Source organism: Rhipicephalus sanguineus, chromosome 7, assembly GCF_013339695.2.
Source record: "Rhipicephalus sanguineus isolate Rsan-2018 chromosome 7, BIME_Rsan_1.4, whole genome shotgun sequence".
Taxonomy (NCBI): Eukaryota; Metazoa; Arthropoda; class Arachnida; order Ixodida; family Ixodidae; genus Rhipicephalus; species Rhipicephalus sanguineus.
In genome coordinates this window covers 20,816,865-20,835,974 of record NC_051182.1, presented here as the reverse complement: position 1 = coordinate 20,835,974, position 19,110 = coordinate 20,816,865, and the positions used below count along the sequence as shown (strand labels likewise).

The following is a 19,110-nucleotide window of genomic DNA, read 5'->3' as shown; positions in this document are numbered from 1 at the left end:
GAAACAATGAATCGGTTTAGATCGATAAATTGTGCTCCGAGAACTCTAATACCGTTGATTTCGCCATCATAAATTTATTAATGGAGCAGAAAATCAAGTTCAAAATTTCATTTTTAAATTTCGCGCCGATATCTTCCCGCGTGACTTCACGGATTTCAAAGTGCATTTATTGTATTTTGGCGCCATTGGCTCAAAAAATCACCCCAAACTTGGTATGTTAAGTCTGTGGCCCCCTCAGAGGACAATGTACTTCTTTTTTACCCATTACGAACTATGTACTCCCTAGTAGAAGCCGTCAAAACATGTGACGTCCTGGCAAATGGTGCGGAAACTTCAAAGTGGCGTCGCCACCCACATTTCGTTTTTGAGCGCTTTCTCGCTTACTGATAGCCTTCTCGCAACAAGCGTGGTGTTTTGGGGATTGTGAAAGAGTTCTTTACTAATATGAGAAAAAATGTTTTGCTCTTTACTGTCCCTTTAATGGGCATTGCTATAGCTCGGTTTCCAGCGACTGCAGCAACATTTGATGCACTGCTGTTTCGCACCTATGCCACTTTTTTTTTTTTACTGGCTCACATCTGCTACATTCCGATGTCATCAGAACGTATGTATGGTAATGTATCGCTGGGTGATAAAAGGGCGACACAGTGCTATGTTTAAAGAAATGTTTACAGGCGAGGCAGAAAAGATACACAAGCACGGTAATGGTCATTTCGTATTGTTGTGATCCTGTGCAGGAATGTCAAAAGGTGGAAGACCAAAGAGCTCGGGCTTGAACTCGAGCAGCGAGGTAAGGGAAGTCGTGGCCAGACGCCGCTTCTCTTCGTCGATACGAGGATCGGGAACCATAACGACCTGCATGCCGGCAGCCAGGGCAGCCGTGACGCCCATCACTGAGTCCTCAAACACAAGGACCTGTGCGAAGAAGGTGCGCCCGGTAAGTCACGTTTCGCGTTGTAATTCTTTGAAATCTGTCGGAATTATGCAGCACAAAGGCTTTATTACCGAAAAATAACGCAGGCAGTGAAAAGAAATATTTGGAAAAGCACGCATTTGGAAGAGCACAGCTTACAGAATGATGTGAGCTTATAAATCAATTCTTCCTTTGCTTCTTCGTCCCATTTCGCACGCTGTGGTTCCTGCTCCTTTCCCATTATGCTACCGTGACAACTGAGTGATTTCGACTGCATATCTGCCCTAATTGACAACTTGGCCAGCTGGGTAATGGCAAGTGACCGTGAACCACAGGATGCACGTGCCTCAAATAAAGAACGCCTTCCCGCAGAAACAAATGTGTTACGAGCTGAAAGCCCGCAAGAGAGAGTTCATAGTCATGATTATCGAAATTTACTTACGACAAGAAGCATGGTCCTCTCGGTTTCTTTGTGCCACCTCTACTGTAAGGCGAAAGTCATAGCTGCCTCATAAAAAGCCAAAAGTTACCGTCGGCTTCAACACGAGCAATGCGAAAAGAATTATGAGATGACGTCACCATATGACGTCAACTTGACCTCAGAAATGCCCCCGAGCATGGAGGCGATGCAGAAACATGTTAGGTGCAGAAAGCCTTCCCGGAGTCTAGTAAGGTCAACTTGTTGGCTAGTTGGTAAAGCATGATGACACGGGAAACAGCGCGGTAAACGACGACAAAGAAGGAACACACACACCACACCACACAGCGCTTCGTGTGGTGTGGTGTGTGTGTTCCTTCTGTGTCGTCGTTTACCGCGCTGTTTCCCGTGTCACCTTCCCGGAGGAAGGGGGGGGGGGGAACGGTCAGGCATCAATACTATCTATTGCGAGGAAAAAGGAAATAAAAAGTGCGCGTGACTTTGCTATCGCAAACAGCAATAACCAGTGGAGCTGAGGAGAAGCCCCAGCAGTGTTGTGTAGAGCTAGGCGAAGAGCGTCGTTTAGTAAAGCAGGATAAAAGCTAAGCAAGGTTCCTTCTCTCCCTGCCTTAGTCAATCCTTGCCTTGACACTCCGTTGCTTTAGTATACTTTACCTTCACCCTGACACTCTCCCTTTCTTTCACCTTTTTCCTTGCCTTTAGCTTTGCCGTCACTCTTATGCTTTCTCTCTCCATCACCTACAGGTTTTCCCTCAACATCACCCTCACCTTTTCCCTTTCTTTCGTTCCTGCTATGGTACGCTTTTGCTATGCTTTCTCTCTCGCTATACACTTAACCCATCACCCGACGTCGATTGCTGTGAACATCACTGCGCGAGCAGTGATGTTCACAGCAATCCTTAAAGGGGTGGTGCCCTGACCTTAAAGGGGTGGTGCCCTCAAATTTCTAGGCTATAACAAGCCTGTTGTGGGTTTCCTCTGTATGCAAGGACATTCCACACGAAGGGTCGGACACAGCAAACGTTTAGAATATATTTTAGTTCACTTTCAAAGTGTACCTAAATGCCCATTCTCCCGATCGAAACCCATCTCTAGCGCGCCAACATTGACGTAGATCTGTAGGATGGGCAGCGAAAGTTGTAGTGACGTCACACCAAATCTGCTGTAGTAACGTGAGTGACCTACGGACCTCCACCACTTACGCAACGTACGTACCGGCTGTAGTGAACTAGAATATATTCTAATTCACTATAGTACCGGCAAAGCATCGGTTGCTACATCACTCGCCGAGTTTCGATCGCTTCCTGGCTAAGTGCGTCACAGCCTCGTGTGGTCCCGTGACCACGGCTCCTACACTTCTACGTCACTGCCCAACCTCGGTGCCCAGAAACTGAAACCGAAAGTTGTCCACATCAAAACGCGATATTAAATTATTTAGCGATAATACATGAATCTTGGTGCGTGCATCATGCTTCCTGGAGCTATAGGAAACGCTTACAGCAAAGAACGCGCAAGCCACAAATTTGATGGCACCACCCCTTTAACAGCTGCGCTGTAAAATGGCTTTTGCCTTCGAGTCATCTTAGGCGACTGCATAAGCGCTCGAGTGTCTTTTTAGTGCTACCTTCTCCGGCGGTGGCATTTCGTCGAACTTGGACGCGGCGACGAGGAATATATCTGGGTGCGGCTTGCCCCGCTTCACTTCGGGGTCCCCACCCGAGCAGACCACGTGATGGAACAAGGCCAGGAGTTCGCGATGTCGCGTCATCTTGAGAACGAACGAGGACGGCTTGGAACTGGTCGCAATGGCGATGGGGATGCCATGCGCGTGTAGGTGGCGCACCAGCCTTTCGGCGTCTGCAAATCAGATGTGATCTGGTGTTTTGGAATGTTGGCAATATACATTGTCCATACATAGGACAAGCATGTGGATAAAAATGAACACTTTAAACAACAGAAACATGAAACTCAACGAAGTACATATAACGCCGACGTCTTCGTACTATGCAACATTCCTAACGTCCACACACTCGCTTGCGCAACCCAAACAAGAAGGACGCTTTAAAAATTGTGAGAGTGCAAACAAAGAAAAGTCAGCAGATCCCCTTCATTCTGGAAGTCGATGTCTTGCAAAGCAGTGGGCGATTAGTTGCCTATACCGAATTGTTTTTTATCGCTTGCAGTCAAATGTTGCGAGTTGGAGCGACTTCTTTGTGCATTTTCAGTAATCATCATCATCATCATAATCATCCTGTCTACGCCCACAGCAGGGCAAAGGACTCTCCCATGTTCCGCCAATCAACCCGGTCTTGTGCTTTCTGCTGCTACGTTATACCTACAAATTCCTTATTCTCACCTACCACCTAATTTTCTGTCTCCCCCTCACGCGTTTGCCATCTCTTGGAATCCAGTCAGTTACCCTTAATGACCACCGGTTATCCTGCCGACGTGCTACGTGCCCGGCCCATATTCATTTCTTCTTGATTTCAACTATGATATGATATTGGGACCATGGGGCTGCCCATGACAGTTCCGAAAGGCAACGAAAGCGCTGTTGCGTTTTCTCAAGGATACCGGACTGATTCGCCGTTTGTGATGTCAAACGCGGAAATCTTACGTCGGCTGAAAGAGTGACTTTTCTCTCCTCCTCTCTAACTTTCCTTCCCCCTTCCCCAGTGCAGGGTAGCCTACCGGGCTCAGCCCTTGTTAACCTCCCCGCCTTCCTTTTATTCTTATTCTCTCTCTCTTTTAACCTCCGTTTGTTCCCTGTCCCAAGAGACGAAAGACCTCATTAAGAAACGTCAAGCCATGAAAGCCTCAAATGTAACAGACAAAATAGAGCAGGCGGAGCTTTCGAAGTTAATCAATAGGCGTAAAGTAGGCGACATAAGAAAGTATAATATGGAGAGAATTGAGCCTGCTCTAAAGAACGGAAGAAGCCTCGAAGCTATGAAGACAAAACTGTGCACAGGCAAAAATCAGATGCATGCATTAAGGGACAAGGAAGGCAGGGTCACAACCAATATGGATAGAATAGTTGAGGTAGCGGAAGAGTTCTACAGAGATCTGTACAGCAGCCGAGACAGTCAGGATGATAAGGCAAGAAGCAGTAATAGCCCAGAGGAATCTCACATCTCCACCAGTATTGACAGGAGAAGTAATGAAAGCCTTAAAGGGAATGCAAAGAAGCAAAGCCGCTGGTGAGGATCAGGTAACATCAGACCTGTTGAAAGACGGTGGAGAGATTATGTTAGAAAAACTGGGCACCCTGTATACGAAGTGCCTCTCGCGGGGAGGATACCAGAATCTTGGAAGAATGTCAACATCATTTTGAGTAGTTAGGGTTATACCGTGGGCATGCCCTAGCGAGGATTTTATTTCGGGGTGGTGGTGGGGAGGATAGGGACGAGGGAGCTCTTTGTGAAGGCATTGGCTATTTGAGTAAAGCACTTATCTTGAAGGAAGTACCTCACTGAGTAAGCAAGGATTTTGGAGGATGGGGGGGGGGGGGCACCTATGACCCCACCGTCCTCGCCATGGCAACGGGATTGATCGCGGACTTACCAGGCACGTCGGCTACACGACGCCCAAAGGGTATCCAATGGTCCGGCATGACGTCGGTACACGCGTTAGAGCACAGAAATCAGTTTTATCGAAATGAACTTCAAGCTAACGTGCGACGATGTTCACACCATAGGAAGCCATATGTGCTTATATTATTCCTGATTAAGCAAAGGTTAACCATAGCTTGGCAATCGTGGAGTACGTGTAATGTTTTTTACATCGTTACAAACTCCGACAGTGAACACTCCAACCAGAGCGGACGGTGCCGCAAAATGACGCCATTATAGGGTCATATAATCCATCGTGAGTAGCGCAACAAGACAGGATAACAGAAGGAGTAAACGAGCACAGGCGCAACTCGGACGAGCACAAAAACCAAATCGCCGAACAGTCAACTCCCTTACATGATACGGTCTTTTTTGTAAGCAGTTTCAAGCACTGGCGTAGCTCTGTGGATGAATACTTCAATGCCAGGCAGAGTGTCTGGGATCGATTGCGGCTCTAACCGTGATTATAAATCTTTTGGCCCCTCTGATATTTCCCTACCGACAACGCTGCAGACGCCTGCCTCGTTTATTCTGCGACACAAGCTCCAAAGCGCGATCGCGTAAATTTTTTTTAAGTGCGGAGCATTTCAGGGGCCTGGGCTGTCTTATGCTGTCATCGTATGCTGTCGTAGCTTGGCGTAACGCAGGCAAAACTAGGAATAGCATAGCCATCTGTAAGCAAACTGAGCGCGCGCTCGCGCCAACGAGGAGTCTTCTTGATTTTGTTCTTCGAGCACATTGCCGATGATAAGTGCGGAGCACTTTAGGGGCCCGGGCTGTCGTATGCTATCGTCGTTGGGCATGACGTAGGTAAAATAACGTATAAAAATAGAGAAAAAGAGTAAGCAAGTGAGAAATATGAATAGAGCCAAAGAAAGGAAAAAGTAGGAACAGAAATAGGAAAAGCTAAAACGAGAAAGAAATAGCTAAAGAAAGAGGACGAAATAAATAGAAATAAAGAGAGAAAAAAGGGCAGAAAAAGAAACGGAAAAAGCAAAAAAGAAAGGCTGAAAGGAGGAAAGCAAGAGAAAAACCAAAGAGAAACAAAGAAGGCTGCCCAGCGCCGCCCTTCCTTCAGGCTTGTCACCCCTAGTGCGAAGCTGCCTTATATTTTTTGAAACTACGTTAACGCATTGCTGGGCTGATACAAACTGTGGATCACTTATGGCTCATACTAGAATCACTGTATGTGTTACCTAAAGGCAGCATATACAGTGACTCTAGCTCATACCTGCATCCCATGGGCCGTGGTATACGGGTATGATATGTGCCACAAGTCACTGTAGAAAGAGTTTCATGATGTACGCGACGAGAATCTCACGCGATTCATGCGTTAAACTCATGCCTGAAATCACCCGCTTTTTCCCGCGTACATAATAGAGAGTTTTAGTGCCGAGGACCCGAAGCCGCTTGTGTACGCACGCGCCCATGCAAATTTTGGTATGTGTCAAGTTAAGGAGACAGTCATGGGAGCACCCAGAGGTAGGCGGACAGATGATAGATAGATAGATAGATAGATAGATAGATAGATAGATAGATAGATAGATAGATAGATAGATAGATAGATAGATAGATAGATAGATAGATAGATAGATAGATAGATAGATAGATAGATAGATAGATAGATAGATAGATAGATAGATAGATAGATAGGGGTCATTCCATGCCAAATCACCCAGCGTTTTTCCGACCATCACAAATATGGCTGAAAAAATTTCCACGCTTTTCTTGAAGTTCGAAACTCGTTATGCTCGTTTATTTCTGTTGCCCAAAATTTTCCCGCCTGTTTGTGAGAGTCTGTAGTTTTGCGCCGACTGAGCTAAAGGCCATCAAAGAACAATTTTTTTTTCAAAAGGCGTTTATAGGATGCACTCAATAAAATGGTATTTCCAGCAAGCTAATGAAGTGATGTAACTGTAAAAATAATGACTTATTTATGTCTATCGATTCTTCGAGGGATTTTCGCACGAGCAAAATTGAATAAAGTTGCAAAGTTTGATATTTTTTTCCAGAAAGAAGGCAAACTAAAAAGGTAGAAATTAATTATATACTGGAAGCCTGTTCGACATACTACAAAAGAAAAATAATTTAGTCGCTGAAGGTGTAGCAAATCGTCTGAAAAAAATTGCGAATCTCACTTTTTTTGAGAAAAGGTCTGTATTCATCGTTAAAAAACTTGCCTTGGTGGTCGGACTAAAAATATGCACGATACTTCATTTGAAAGCTCCGTGTATTAGCTAAAGATAGACAAAGTTACAAAAGGGTATTATTTTTTTAACTTGAGAAATTTTTTTTTGAAATTTTGTATCTCCACCAGCTTTACGCTGACGTAACTCAAGCGGCATGAAGCACTCGCAAAGGCAATCTTCAGCCCATGCCCACTGACCTGGGATGCAGACGTCAAGCATGGTGCTGTCTATAAAGCAACCCCATTTCTTTTTCCATTACTTTATAGACAGCACCATGCTTGACTATGCATCCCCGGTCAGTGGGCATGGGCTGAAGATTGCCTTTGCGAGTGCTTCATGCCGCTTGAGTTACGTCAGCGTAAAGCTGGTGGAGATACAAAATGTCAAAAAAAATTTCTCAAGTTCAAAAAATAATACCCTTTTGTAACTTTGTCTATGTTTAGCTAATACACGGAGCTTTCAAATGAACTATCGTGCATATTTTTAGTCCGACCACCAAGGCAAGTTTTTTAACGATGAATACAGACCTTTTCTCAAAAGTGAGATTCGCAATTTTTTTCAGACGATTTGCTACACCTTCAGTGACTAAATTATTTTTCTTTTGTAGTATGTCGAACAGGCTTCCAGTATATAATTAATTTCTACCCTTTGAGTTTGCCTTGTTTCTGGAAAAAATATCAAACTTTGCAACTTTATTCAATTTTGCTCGTGCGAAAAGCCCTCGAAGAATCGATATGCATAAATAGGTCATTATTTTTACAGTTACATCACTTCATTAGCTTGCCGGAAATACCATTTTATTGAGTGCATCCTATAAACGCCCTTTGCAAAAAATTGTTGTTTGATGCCCTTTAGCTCAGCCGGCGCAAAGCTACAGACTCTCACGAACAGGCGGGAAAATTTTTGGCAACAGTAATAAACGAGCAGAATGAGTTTCGAACTTCAAGAAAAAACGTGGAAAATTTTTCAGCCATATTTGTGATGGTCGGAAAAACGCTGGGTGATTTGGTATGGAATGACCCATAGATAGATAGATAGATTGATAGATAGAAACGGTAAAAGTGCCTTTGGTTCGCTAAGAAATGCTTCACGTTAAAAAAAAAGGGTAATAATGCAGCTTCGCTCTAGTGGTGCAAAGCCTGAAGGAACACAGCGGATGGGTGCCGTTCCTTGTTTATCTTTTCCTTTCTCTTTCTTCCTTCTCCTCTTTCTTTCTCGTTCTCACTCTTTTTTGTATCTTTTTGCCTCCATTTCCTTCTATTTGTTTCTTTCGCTTTCTTTCCTGCTCTTTCTATCTATTTGGTCTCTTTATTCCATTTCGCTATCTCTCTTTCTCTCTCTCTATTTCTCGGTTGCGCTTTCTTTCTATCTCTTTCTCTCTCTCTCTCTCCCTTTCGTTCTCCTTCTTTCTCTTTTTCTTGATATTTCTGTCTTGCTTTATGTACAGCGCGTACTCAGTTCAAGTGAAAAGAAACACATAGGCATAGGAATTTCCGTGTACTAAGCCACTTGTAAATGGAGGTCCAACGACGCTGCTTGGCTGTTGAAACATGAATGGTTTGCATCCGACGGGATGCCGCGACGCAACGTGATTTCGGAAGATGAAGCAGCCGGTGTCAGAAACGCGGGCACAGAATAAGGCTATTCTCACTTAACTCAGACACGAATATTCAGCTGCACCATTCACCCGCGTTGTCCCGTGTGCCTAATAGAGAATTTTAGTGCCGGGAACCCCAAGACGCTTGTGTGCACACGCTCTTGAGTTCATTTGTACTCCCAACTGCACCTATAGAGAATACAAAGGAAGGCAAGGGCTTACGTACGCAAGGCGCTTTGGGGCCACGGCACTAGAACTCTCCAATAATATTCAACGCTGTGTCATGCTTCGCGTCCAAATAGGTTCTTTTTTTGCGCGTACTTCTTCGTCAATTATGGGGAGTCTGTGGACCTCGCTGCGAGATGTCAGTCAGACTGTGTGGATACTTCTGTTAAGTCACCCTATAGAAATTGCAGCGCCAAAGAAAAACAAGGATAGAAGAATCTTCGAACAACGTAAAAAACTCTCACGTTTTGCATTCACCTAAGACGACTCAGACACGAAAGCCTTCTTTTTCTTCTCAGTCGATGTGTTCATCCTGCCCCACCACCCATGGAAAGCTTTGGGCTTCATGGTGGTTTTGCACTGCCTCCAAGATAGAAGGCAAATCGTCTGGTTTTGCATTGCGTTCGTGATCGGACTACCCGCCACGGTGGTCTACGCTCTAAGAAAAAAAAAGAGTATGCGTGACTCTTTTCGGAGAGTTCTGACAATTGCCACGTATAGGACTCTCTTTGAATAGCCACGGTGACTCTCGTGGTGGATCAGGGTCGGCTCGGTCTAGGAGAGTCCCCTGACCCTCAGGAAGAGCGCAAAGACTCTCATCCGAAGGATCACGTTACCACTTATAGGTAGTCAGACGACTCTTGCCGGTAATACTCCTACGGGGGTCAAGTGACCCACACCGAAGCGTCAAGCGACTCCACGAGTATTTTAAGCTACTCATTTGACCTTTGCTCTACTTTTGCGCAACTACTGTTGAAAATAGTGGAGTATTCATTTTAAACAAGTCCAATCATACTTACCGTTCTGCCCAGCGACTGCAAAAAAAGAATAGTTCAGTTTTACGATTATTTTAATAAAACTCGTCAAAACAACACATATTTTCCAGCAAAGTTATAGAGAAAGCGCGAAAAGATGGTCTGTGATTTCCAATTAAGAAGTTTGGGTATTCCTCATTTACATGCTTCTATGAGTATAGCCAACTAAAATGTGTGCCTGATGTGCATAGTGTCATATGGTGCAAAATAAACTGCAGAAATGGGCATCATCTTTCAATCTTTATTCCTTATGATTAAGAATAAATCAAAAAGTGGTGACGGCTGGAGGCATCAGGCTTGTGGTTTGATAGGTTGTCGCTCCTGTTCAGCGTGAGCACCATGAAAAACGGTATCTGAAAAGCAGAACGTGATGTTATGATGGGAAAATGAAATTGCAGTAAAGGTTTGCAAAAGCTACAAAATAAGTGGATCGCATAGACACAATGATGGCTCAGAACAAAACAACAAATGCAAACACGTATGGTAAGGAACCAAGTTTTTTGCCGTTACGAGTAAAACACAACTTGCAAATAGTAGCTTTTGTAACATGTCACTTGGCGACAAACTTGCAGCACAAGATGATGTGAGCCTCTTTTAAACAACAAATGAAATTGGGTTAGGCTCCTTTGCGTGGGTGCCACTCACCTATTTTCCTACGTCGTCTTGTCCAACCAAAAGAAATGTAGGACCGACTGCCTCGTTGACAGGGCGAACGCCGCTGTTGATTTTCCCATCACGAGCGGTCAGGCGCCAGACCAGAGCGTCACCTTCGTTTCCCCGAGTGTGGCTGTCAACTGGAGTGAAGAGGCGGGGGAAGTAATCCGGGATTCTGGGAATAACCAAAACACACACATTGATTATTTTTATTTAAAACCACCATTTGTTCAACACACTGTTAAGCGGTTTATTGGACGGGACTGCGCGACAATTCGCTATGGCGACAGTCAAGGCAAGAGCACGGGCAACGAGAGCGAGCGGCGTTATAAGAGGACGACCCACTAGGAGCCGCTGGAGAACGCAACCGTTAAATAGTACCAATTGCTTCGCCACAACACCGTTATTGTACACACATCTGTCACGAGTTCTTAGTTGAAATTTCGCAACGCAAACAAATTTTCACTTAGAGGGCAGCGGGAACATCGTCTCGCATTAGGCACTGGCTATACACGAATGAAAGCACTTCTTTTCTGAGAAATCGCTTCAAAATTTGGTTTCAGAATAAACACGGTTTTGCGCCGGCATATCCCGACATCCAAGCACATCCTCAGGCAGTTATGGGCACGCCGTGAGCGGTTACTGACCGCATCTTTTACAAACGTAACCCATACTCGGATAAACACATGCGAGTACGCGGGCCCGAACGACACCCAGCGCGTGCGGACGCCGTCTACGTCGAGATCAGACATCTCATATGCTAGAATTAGCACGCATAACTCCCACAATCACGTACACTCACTTGATTCTGTTATAGCGTCATCGCAGATGTTGGCAAACCATGAAAACAGCTAACAGAAACGAAGGAAAAAACCCGCATTTCCCCGAAGGGGAGTATGAGGAAGTGCGAAGCACGGGGTGATGCTATGAGGGGGCGCGCGCGACTAAACTGCAGAGCCGAGCGAAGGAGACGGCAGCGAGAGAGCACGCGCCAGCCGACCCACGGAGGTCTGACCGTTTTTAAGTGCAAAGCACTTTTACTGATGATGATGATCTGTCTTCCGAACTCGTTCCAAAGAACCCGCAACGCGTTCAACTTGTTGGCGGCGTTGCGCACGCCCGAGATGGGGCTCAGGTTGTTGTCGAACCACAGTCGATCGCACACCGCGCAGCTATATCCGAAGCTGCGGTCCAGGAAGTCTCGCTGGAAGCGCGCGTCCGGCCGATCGAATTCGAGGGCCCGCGCTCGCTCACGCATCGCGCGTCCCCGCGCCAGATCGGCTTCGGGGTGCTCGGCTCACTTCGCACGCTTTCGTTCGGCGTCTCGCCGCCGGCCTTCATCTCCACAGGCAATGCGCGGGGCGCGCGCAGTCAAGGAGCTGAGGGCGGAGCGCGCGCAGTCACGTGGGGCGTGACGTCGCTGCGCCGTTGCTACTGACGCTCCTCCTCCTCTCCGCTCTCCGCGGCGTTGCTATGGGACGGCGGATTCAGGGTCACTTATAAAGTGCATTCGCACTTAAAAAAGTGCACGGCGGCGGCCGCAACAACGGGCGCCGTCGAACGTCTTTAGCTTTTTCGCCTTACCGGTGAGGCGTGTTCAACTTGAATGACTACCGCGTACGTTCTGGAAGTCACCGTACTATATCTGCACCTCAAACTACCGTCTTTAATCCAACAAAAACCATTATATATAGTGTGACCGTTCTGTACACAGGCTTTTTTTTTCACGTTGCCACGCGCGGAAGCACGCTGCACACTCAAGGTCGATGGAAATGTTATTATGAAGTAGACTAAAGTGCATCTCAAAACGACATCTTGCACCTTCAGTAGTGCAGACACAACGTGCGATCAGCAAGAAATGACCCTTGATAATTGTTTGCATCGCTCACTTTGTGGGAGTTTGTACAGCAACGCGCATAACGGTAGCAACTCGTTAACTGACAGCTTTAGTTGGGCATCCGCAACAGCCCCACGGACACAGGCTGCTGTTGGAAATGGCTGCCAGATAACTTCCGCAAAGCTGCTGCAGACGCCTAGCTAAAGGTGTATAATTAGTGCCTACGAAAGCAGTACACTCACCGTTAACAGGCGCCCGTTGTCCGCAGCTCCATCAATATTCCTATTCCGCCCTCCGAGCGTCACTTTATGCACGGAGCCGGCGTCAACAGCACCGAAGACGCGCCTGAACATGAAACTGATGAAACTTCAAGACACGCAACGACGCAACCCGCACAGCCAACGCAACCACGCAACGCATTCCAATAGACGAGGAGACTGAGACGACTGAGAGAGGAGGCAGAAGTAAACAAAACGCGCATCAAGGCACCCTAGGAAGAAGCGGCGCGGCGCGCCACCCCGGCGCCGACCCCGTCTCCGTCGGCGAGCAAGGCGCCACAACGGCGCCAAAGAGCAAGCTCGCGATATGTATGGCGTATACGGGGGCTCTTTTATCACAGAAGCCAATCGAAACGCGCTTCAGGAGCGTCCAGTGATTCCTTCCGACATGCTAACTCTTTTTTCTCTGCCTGTACCTTCCAAAAGGGGTCAGATGGACGTCCTAAGAGAGTCACGGTTCCATGACCATCTTTTGACTCTTTTATTTTCTTAGAGTGTAGTGGTTATGGTGCACAACTGCTGACCCGCAGATGACGGGATCGAATCCCGGCCGCGGCGGCCGCATTATCGATGAGGGCGAAAATGCGCGAGGCCCGAGTACTTAAATTTATGTGCACGTTAAGAACCCCAGGTGATCGAAATTTCCGGAGCTCTCCACTACGGCGTCTCATATCATATCGTGGCTTTGGGACTTTGCACCCCACTAATTATTATTCTTATCCGTGATCGGACCGCGTTTGACCAAGCTACAGTGTAACGTGATTACATCATCATGCGAGGTAACGTGACGTCATAACGGCGTCACAAATTTCGACAATCTGTGAAGTCATATGGCGACGTCAACACGTGATGATCTTTTCTCATCACCCGTCCCCGACACAGCGGGGCGCCTGCGCCGACGGTCAATTTTCTCTTTTGACAAGGCATCTAAGGATTTCGCCTTAAAAACAGAATGTGCATTTACATACAGTTTTATATCTGTCTAGCGCCAAATGTTCAAAAACTCACTGATACACACCGCTTACAGCGCACAATTCTATGAGCTTTGCAAAGGTGAAAGCCTAAAATGCCTCATCAAACGCGTAAATTGACCGTCGGCGTCTACGTCATGTGCATCGGCGTCCCGCGGCGTCGGGTACAGCACGAGTGATGAAAAAAATCATCATCACGCGATGACGTCACAATATGACGTCATCATGACGTCACAGATCGCTAAAATTATGACGTCATCGTGACAAATTTTGGCACGCTGTCAGGTGACGTAACGTCACATGGCGCCATCATCAGATGACGTCTTAGCTTGGTCAAAGGTGGGCCAATTTCGGAGGCAGTAAAAAACCAGTGCCTCCGATCCTGGAGGCAATGCAAAGTCACACTAAGCTTTCGGGTGGTGGAGGGCAAGAATCAACGCATCAACCGAGAAAAAAAAAAGAAGATGGCTTTCGCTTCGAGTCCTCTTAGGTGAATGCATGGGACCCCTTGAGTTTTTATTTTGAAAACGATAAAATTTTCACGCACGCAAATAATTTCTCCATCTCTTTACCACCGTCAATCGCAGCACCTTCGCCCTATAAGTTTTGCTTGTGAGTGTAGTTTATCGCTAACAATCATGTTTGCCCCTTTAGACACTCGCTGCATAACAGCGAAGTTTTTCGTTTCGCTGAGTTATTGCAAGGTTAATGTTGGTCTAGGTTAATCGTCCTATCACTTATTAGTGAGAACTAAGAGACAATAATGCCAAGGAAAGTATAGGGGATGTTATTTGTAATATTGGATTACAAATGTGAAGAAAGCAAAGTGGACGAAAAGATAACTTGCCGCCGGCAGGGACCGAACCTGCGACCTTCGAATAACGCGTCCGATGCTCTACCACTGAGCTACGGCGGCAGTCATCCCCCCTTCCACTTTGTAGGGTATATATGTTCATTTAAACCTAGGAGGTTCAGTCAGCGCCGATCGCAGGCATGGCGGCGAGTGTGGAACACTCTTTTTCTGCCTTTTTGGCGTCACGTAGCACGTGATCTTTTTGCGAGCTGGCAACTCACCAATAATCCCTCGCAAGTTATCTTTTTGTCCACTTTACTTTCTTCACATTTATATTCTAATTACTACAAATAACACCTCCTATACTTTTCTTGGCATTATTGTCCGTTAGTTCTCATTATTATTGTGTCTAACAACGAAAAAGGAGCCCTTAAAAGTCATATTATTTCCTCCATTTGTAGCGAGGGTCTCGTTCTGGCAGATTTGATGCCTTCAGGTAGTATGCAAGGGATTATTGGTCAGTTGCCAACTCGCAAAAAGATCACGTGCTACGTGACGCCAAAAAGGCAGAAAAAGAGTGTTCCACACTCGCCGCCATGGCTGCGATCGGCGCTAACTCTCCTTGGTTTAAATGAACATATATACCCCATAAAGTGGACGGGAGGATGACCGCTGCCGTAGCTCAATGGTAGAGCATCGGACGCGTTATTCGAAGGTCGCAGGTTCGGTCCCTGCCGGCGGCAAGTTATCTTTTCGTCCACTTTGCTTTCTTCACATTTATATTCCAATATTACAAATAACATCCCCTATACTTTCCTTGGCATTATTGTCTGTTAGTTCTCATTAATATTGTGTCTAACAACGAAAAACGAGCCCTTAAAAGTCATATTCTTTCCTCTATCACTTATTAGGGAGGACGGCACTTCCTTGCCGTGTGCCACAGTCAAAAATGCTGACACCCTGTGAAGCCGACCTCATGCCGCGGCCGCTTATGTGGCCACGGTCCGCGCGCACGGTTATTTTGGCCGAAGCACGCGCGAGAGCGCTCCAGTTCGGTAGCGCATTAGCACCGCCACGTGTCTTTGTTTCACATTTCGCGGACACCCCTAGTCACCTAAAATGAGGGCGGCGCAAAGTCTGCCTCTTACATTGACTTAATAGGGAAGTGGGGCATCGCGATGAAACTTCGCCTCCACTACCCCCCCCCCCCCATGAAGAGGAACCCTGCGCACGCCTTTGCATAGACCGCACGAAGGTCTCTTCACTCACAGCAGAGACCGAATTTGCTAAAGGAGGGAGCTGCTAGCCTTTCTTCGCGTGACATTCTAATGTGCTGCTATTGCATTCATTATTGACCCTTGCGTCGACAGTGTCAGTTCCTTATATACTAGTTTCAATTCTTGTTCTTATGTATTATTACGATTATAGTTGCTGTATTTCTCTTAGTTTTGTTTACATTCTACTTCTACGGCGCGAACTCCAGTTTCATGGAACTCGTTGTATTATTTTTTCCTTTTGTTCCATATTTTCGTTTTTGTTTCTTTTTATATGTTGTTTCATCTTCTATTTTTATTTTTATCTTCTGCTTCCGCGGAAATGGTCCCGAGCAATTTAATCGGCATAGGCAAAAAAAAAAAAAAAAGAGCGCCGCGAGGCTCGATACGTGTGAGCCACATCTCTTGCAGCTCTCGTTCACTCGGCTACGTCGACGGCGCAGGGACGAAGCTCAACCCATGTATGGGCACATAGGAGCTGCGCTCTAAGGCGAAATGAGAAGGAAAGTGTGTCTGTATGGCAAGAAGAAGGACGCAAAATATGCCTATATAACAAGGCAAACAACGCTGGTTTGCTATTCGGAGGCCCAGCGTCTCTGCCTTGGGAATGTCACACCGGATAAAATACTTAAATGTCTCTGTTGTATCAAACGTCCACAAAATACTTTGCGCGTTCAAAGGGGATACCAGGGCACTCAACCTAGAAACCTTTAGGAAACATGCACTTTTATTGCGATAGCATTTGTATGGACACTCTCAGCGGATTTTTGCCGTCGCCGTCCTGTCCCGTATATATCGAACCAGCGAAATCGAACCAGCGACTCCTCGCTCCGCAGCGCACCATGTTCAACAACTCTACCATGCCCCATGCATCCACCGGATTATAGAGACGACCAATTTATGTACACCATTCACAGCTGGCGGTACGAAAATCTCGGGGGAGCTTGATCCTATTCTCTATCACGCAACGCTTCTACATTTTCTTTAAATGTGAAAACTGCCCTTGAGACGCACACGAAAAAGTGGCTCTTTTTCTGTACCCCCTCGCCATGTGCTGCGAAAAAGAAAGAACACTGGGCACACCTTCCTTCAGACACCAGCGTGTGACAGGAGAAAAAGAGGGTCACTGCGCGCCGCAGTTTAAAAGAAAAAGAAATATCTAAACGCGTGGGGTTCTGCATAGTCGTGACAGTTGTTCGCGCTTGTCCTGTTTATACCTGGGCGTTCTTTTCGAACGTCGTTCTTTGTGCTTCAGCGCCGCGCTGCAAGTTTCGAGTTGCTTTCCCTCTTCCTGTCACATTCCAATTTCTTGCTATCGCATTCATTGCTTCGCCGTTCCGGCGAAACTGTGACTTTATTAACATGAGCCGCGATACAAGGCGAATTGAAGTAATAATAGGGGATATTCAAAATGTACGGCGCCATCTGTCCACAATCGAGTAAGCTCGATCCGCGATGGTTTGTTGGGCGCGAAAACGAAACCAGTCGCATATCGCAGCCTTTCAGGTGCTTGTTGCTGATTATTTATCTTCGTTCTGCGATGACTTCCCAATGCTTCGTGCGCTGTTCAGGCAACGAGGGAGCCCTGACAATGCCAGGAACAATGCAGCATTAATTTTAATGGAATTTATCAGTGAAACGAACGAAGAAAAATGATATACCGAGGCGAACTTGTTTCGTCAACGAGATCCGCACTGTGTTTAAGTTCGGAAATGACCGGCGCGCGCAAAAGCGCTCTTCAACCTCAGTTCTTATTTCTCCGTTCTATTTAGTTGCTCGCCTGCAACATAAGCTACACTTACAGAACAATATATTACGATATATGCATTTTGAAACAGACGACCGACGTCTCACACGCGCTAGAGAGCATATTTGGCCAACATTAGCTTATCGATGTTGCAGATGGACAAAAGCAATGATTTACGTATATAAACGTGTGTAGGCAGTGCCACAGACGCTGCTGCGCGCGTCCGCGGTAAATCAGTGCTGTCACTAGAGACCCGATCGCAAAGATCCACACAGCGATCGCTTTGCAAGCTCGCGAGGCAGTGTGCGCCGAAGTACATAGTCCGCACGCCGCGCCTACCCTTCGCTTTACACCACCTTATTCCTCAGCTTTTATTTTTCTTTTGCTTCCTTCAGTTAGCGTGCGCTGCGAACACGGAGCGTGTTGCGGAGCCGTACTACAGATGGAGCTGTTTGTTCGGTAGATAGGTGGATCGGGCAGATCATCGTGCTCACCTTACCGCGGATCGCGGGCACTTGTATGCTTGTACGCTGTTCGCAATAGCGCGCGGCGCGCGATAATGCACGTCTACGTGGCATGGAAAAGCAAAGAGCGCAAAAAGATATGTCAGTGAACGCACACGTATAGCTTTCAGGAAAACCAGAACGACAGTACTAAATCCGCGCGATAGATTACGACCACAAGGCATTATAAACAACCAGTGTGCATTAAAACAGCCTTACTCGGGCCGCTCTCTGTGTACACAGTTCAAACGCGCGATGAGTATTTTTGTTTGGTTTGCCGTGCACCGCTCATGCACATGTCCATGCCTTGTTCATTTCGAAAAAGAACGACACACGCTATTGCGAAGGGTGTAGAGATACATTTGGCTAAAGAAATGAGTCGAGGAACGCAGCACAGCGTTGCACAGGTCGCGCAGAAACAACGTGGTTTCAATAGCTAACGCGTGTTTATAATCGCAGTATGGAATACAATGTAGATGTATTGCTGTGTAAGGTTATCTTAGAAGTATGAGAGTTACACCTCCTCTGCAATGAACACTTCTCTTGACCGCTTAACTCAGATCGGAAGCACACGCCACTAGAGAACAGCAGTTTGGCTTTCCGAAGCGATGCGCCTCGTGCAGCTGCCATCCGGATGAGTTTTGAAGCGCGCAGAGCTCCGATATTGCGTTCCCGTCTATTTGTGGCAGTACAGTGAGGTTCACTGACCGTTCGGCGCTGGACGACGAAAGAAACGGCCGTATTTTCATGGTCCGAAAGCTCCGCCAACGACTGCGGCTCAGCCTCTCCGCGGCCTCTCCTTATGGACAAGGGGAGAAATTCGGCCTTGTTGGTAAGACATTAGAAAAAATTTGCAGCGCAAAATAACACAAGGACGAGAAGGGAGGACACAACACGTCCTCCCTTCTCGTCCTTGTGTTAAATTGCGCTGCATATTTTTTCTAATCTCTCCTTATGGAGACGCAGCAGACGATTCCACAATGGCGCCCAACAAAAAAATGGCGGACGCGCCCAGTGTTGCCAGAGCACCAAACATTATGAATATCCCCTATTGGTCGCAGTATAGATAAATAGGAGTATTGGTGAAAAAAAAAAAACGAAAAAAGAACACAGTTCCTATTCATTTGATGTGAATGGAATCGTGGATGGGATGCGTAGTGCTATATAGAAAAGGAAAGTTACGTAAAATGTAGCACGGATAGCATTAGATGTAATAACACCTCATTAAAGCAAATTATTCATGTAAGTATTTGACGATGCGAAG

At 46.5% G+C, this 19,110-nt stretch overlaps 1 protein-coding gene across 1 annotated transcript in view; it reads right to left on the bottom strand.

The window, feature by feature from the left end:
• Nucleotides 1-662: 662 nt before the first annotated feature.
• Nucleotides 663-19,110, bottom strand: part of LOC119399321 (uncharacterized) — a 53,391-nt gene continuing 34,943 nt past the window's right edge. Inside the window, exons 10-11 of the mRNA XM_049417340.1 lie at nt 2,977-3,209; nt 663-915 (exon numbers count right to left, since the gene is read on the bottom strand). Coding sequence (XP_049273297.1) covers nt 709-915; nt 2,977-3,209 — 440 coding nt within the window. The 3' untranslated portion in view covers nt 663-708. The remainder of the gene's footprint in view (nt 916-2,976; nt 3,210-19,110) is intronic.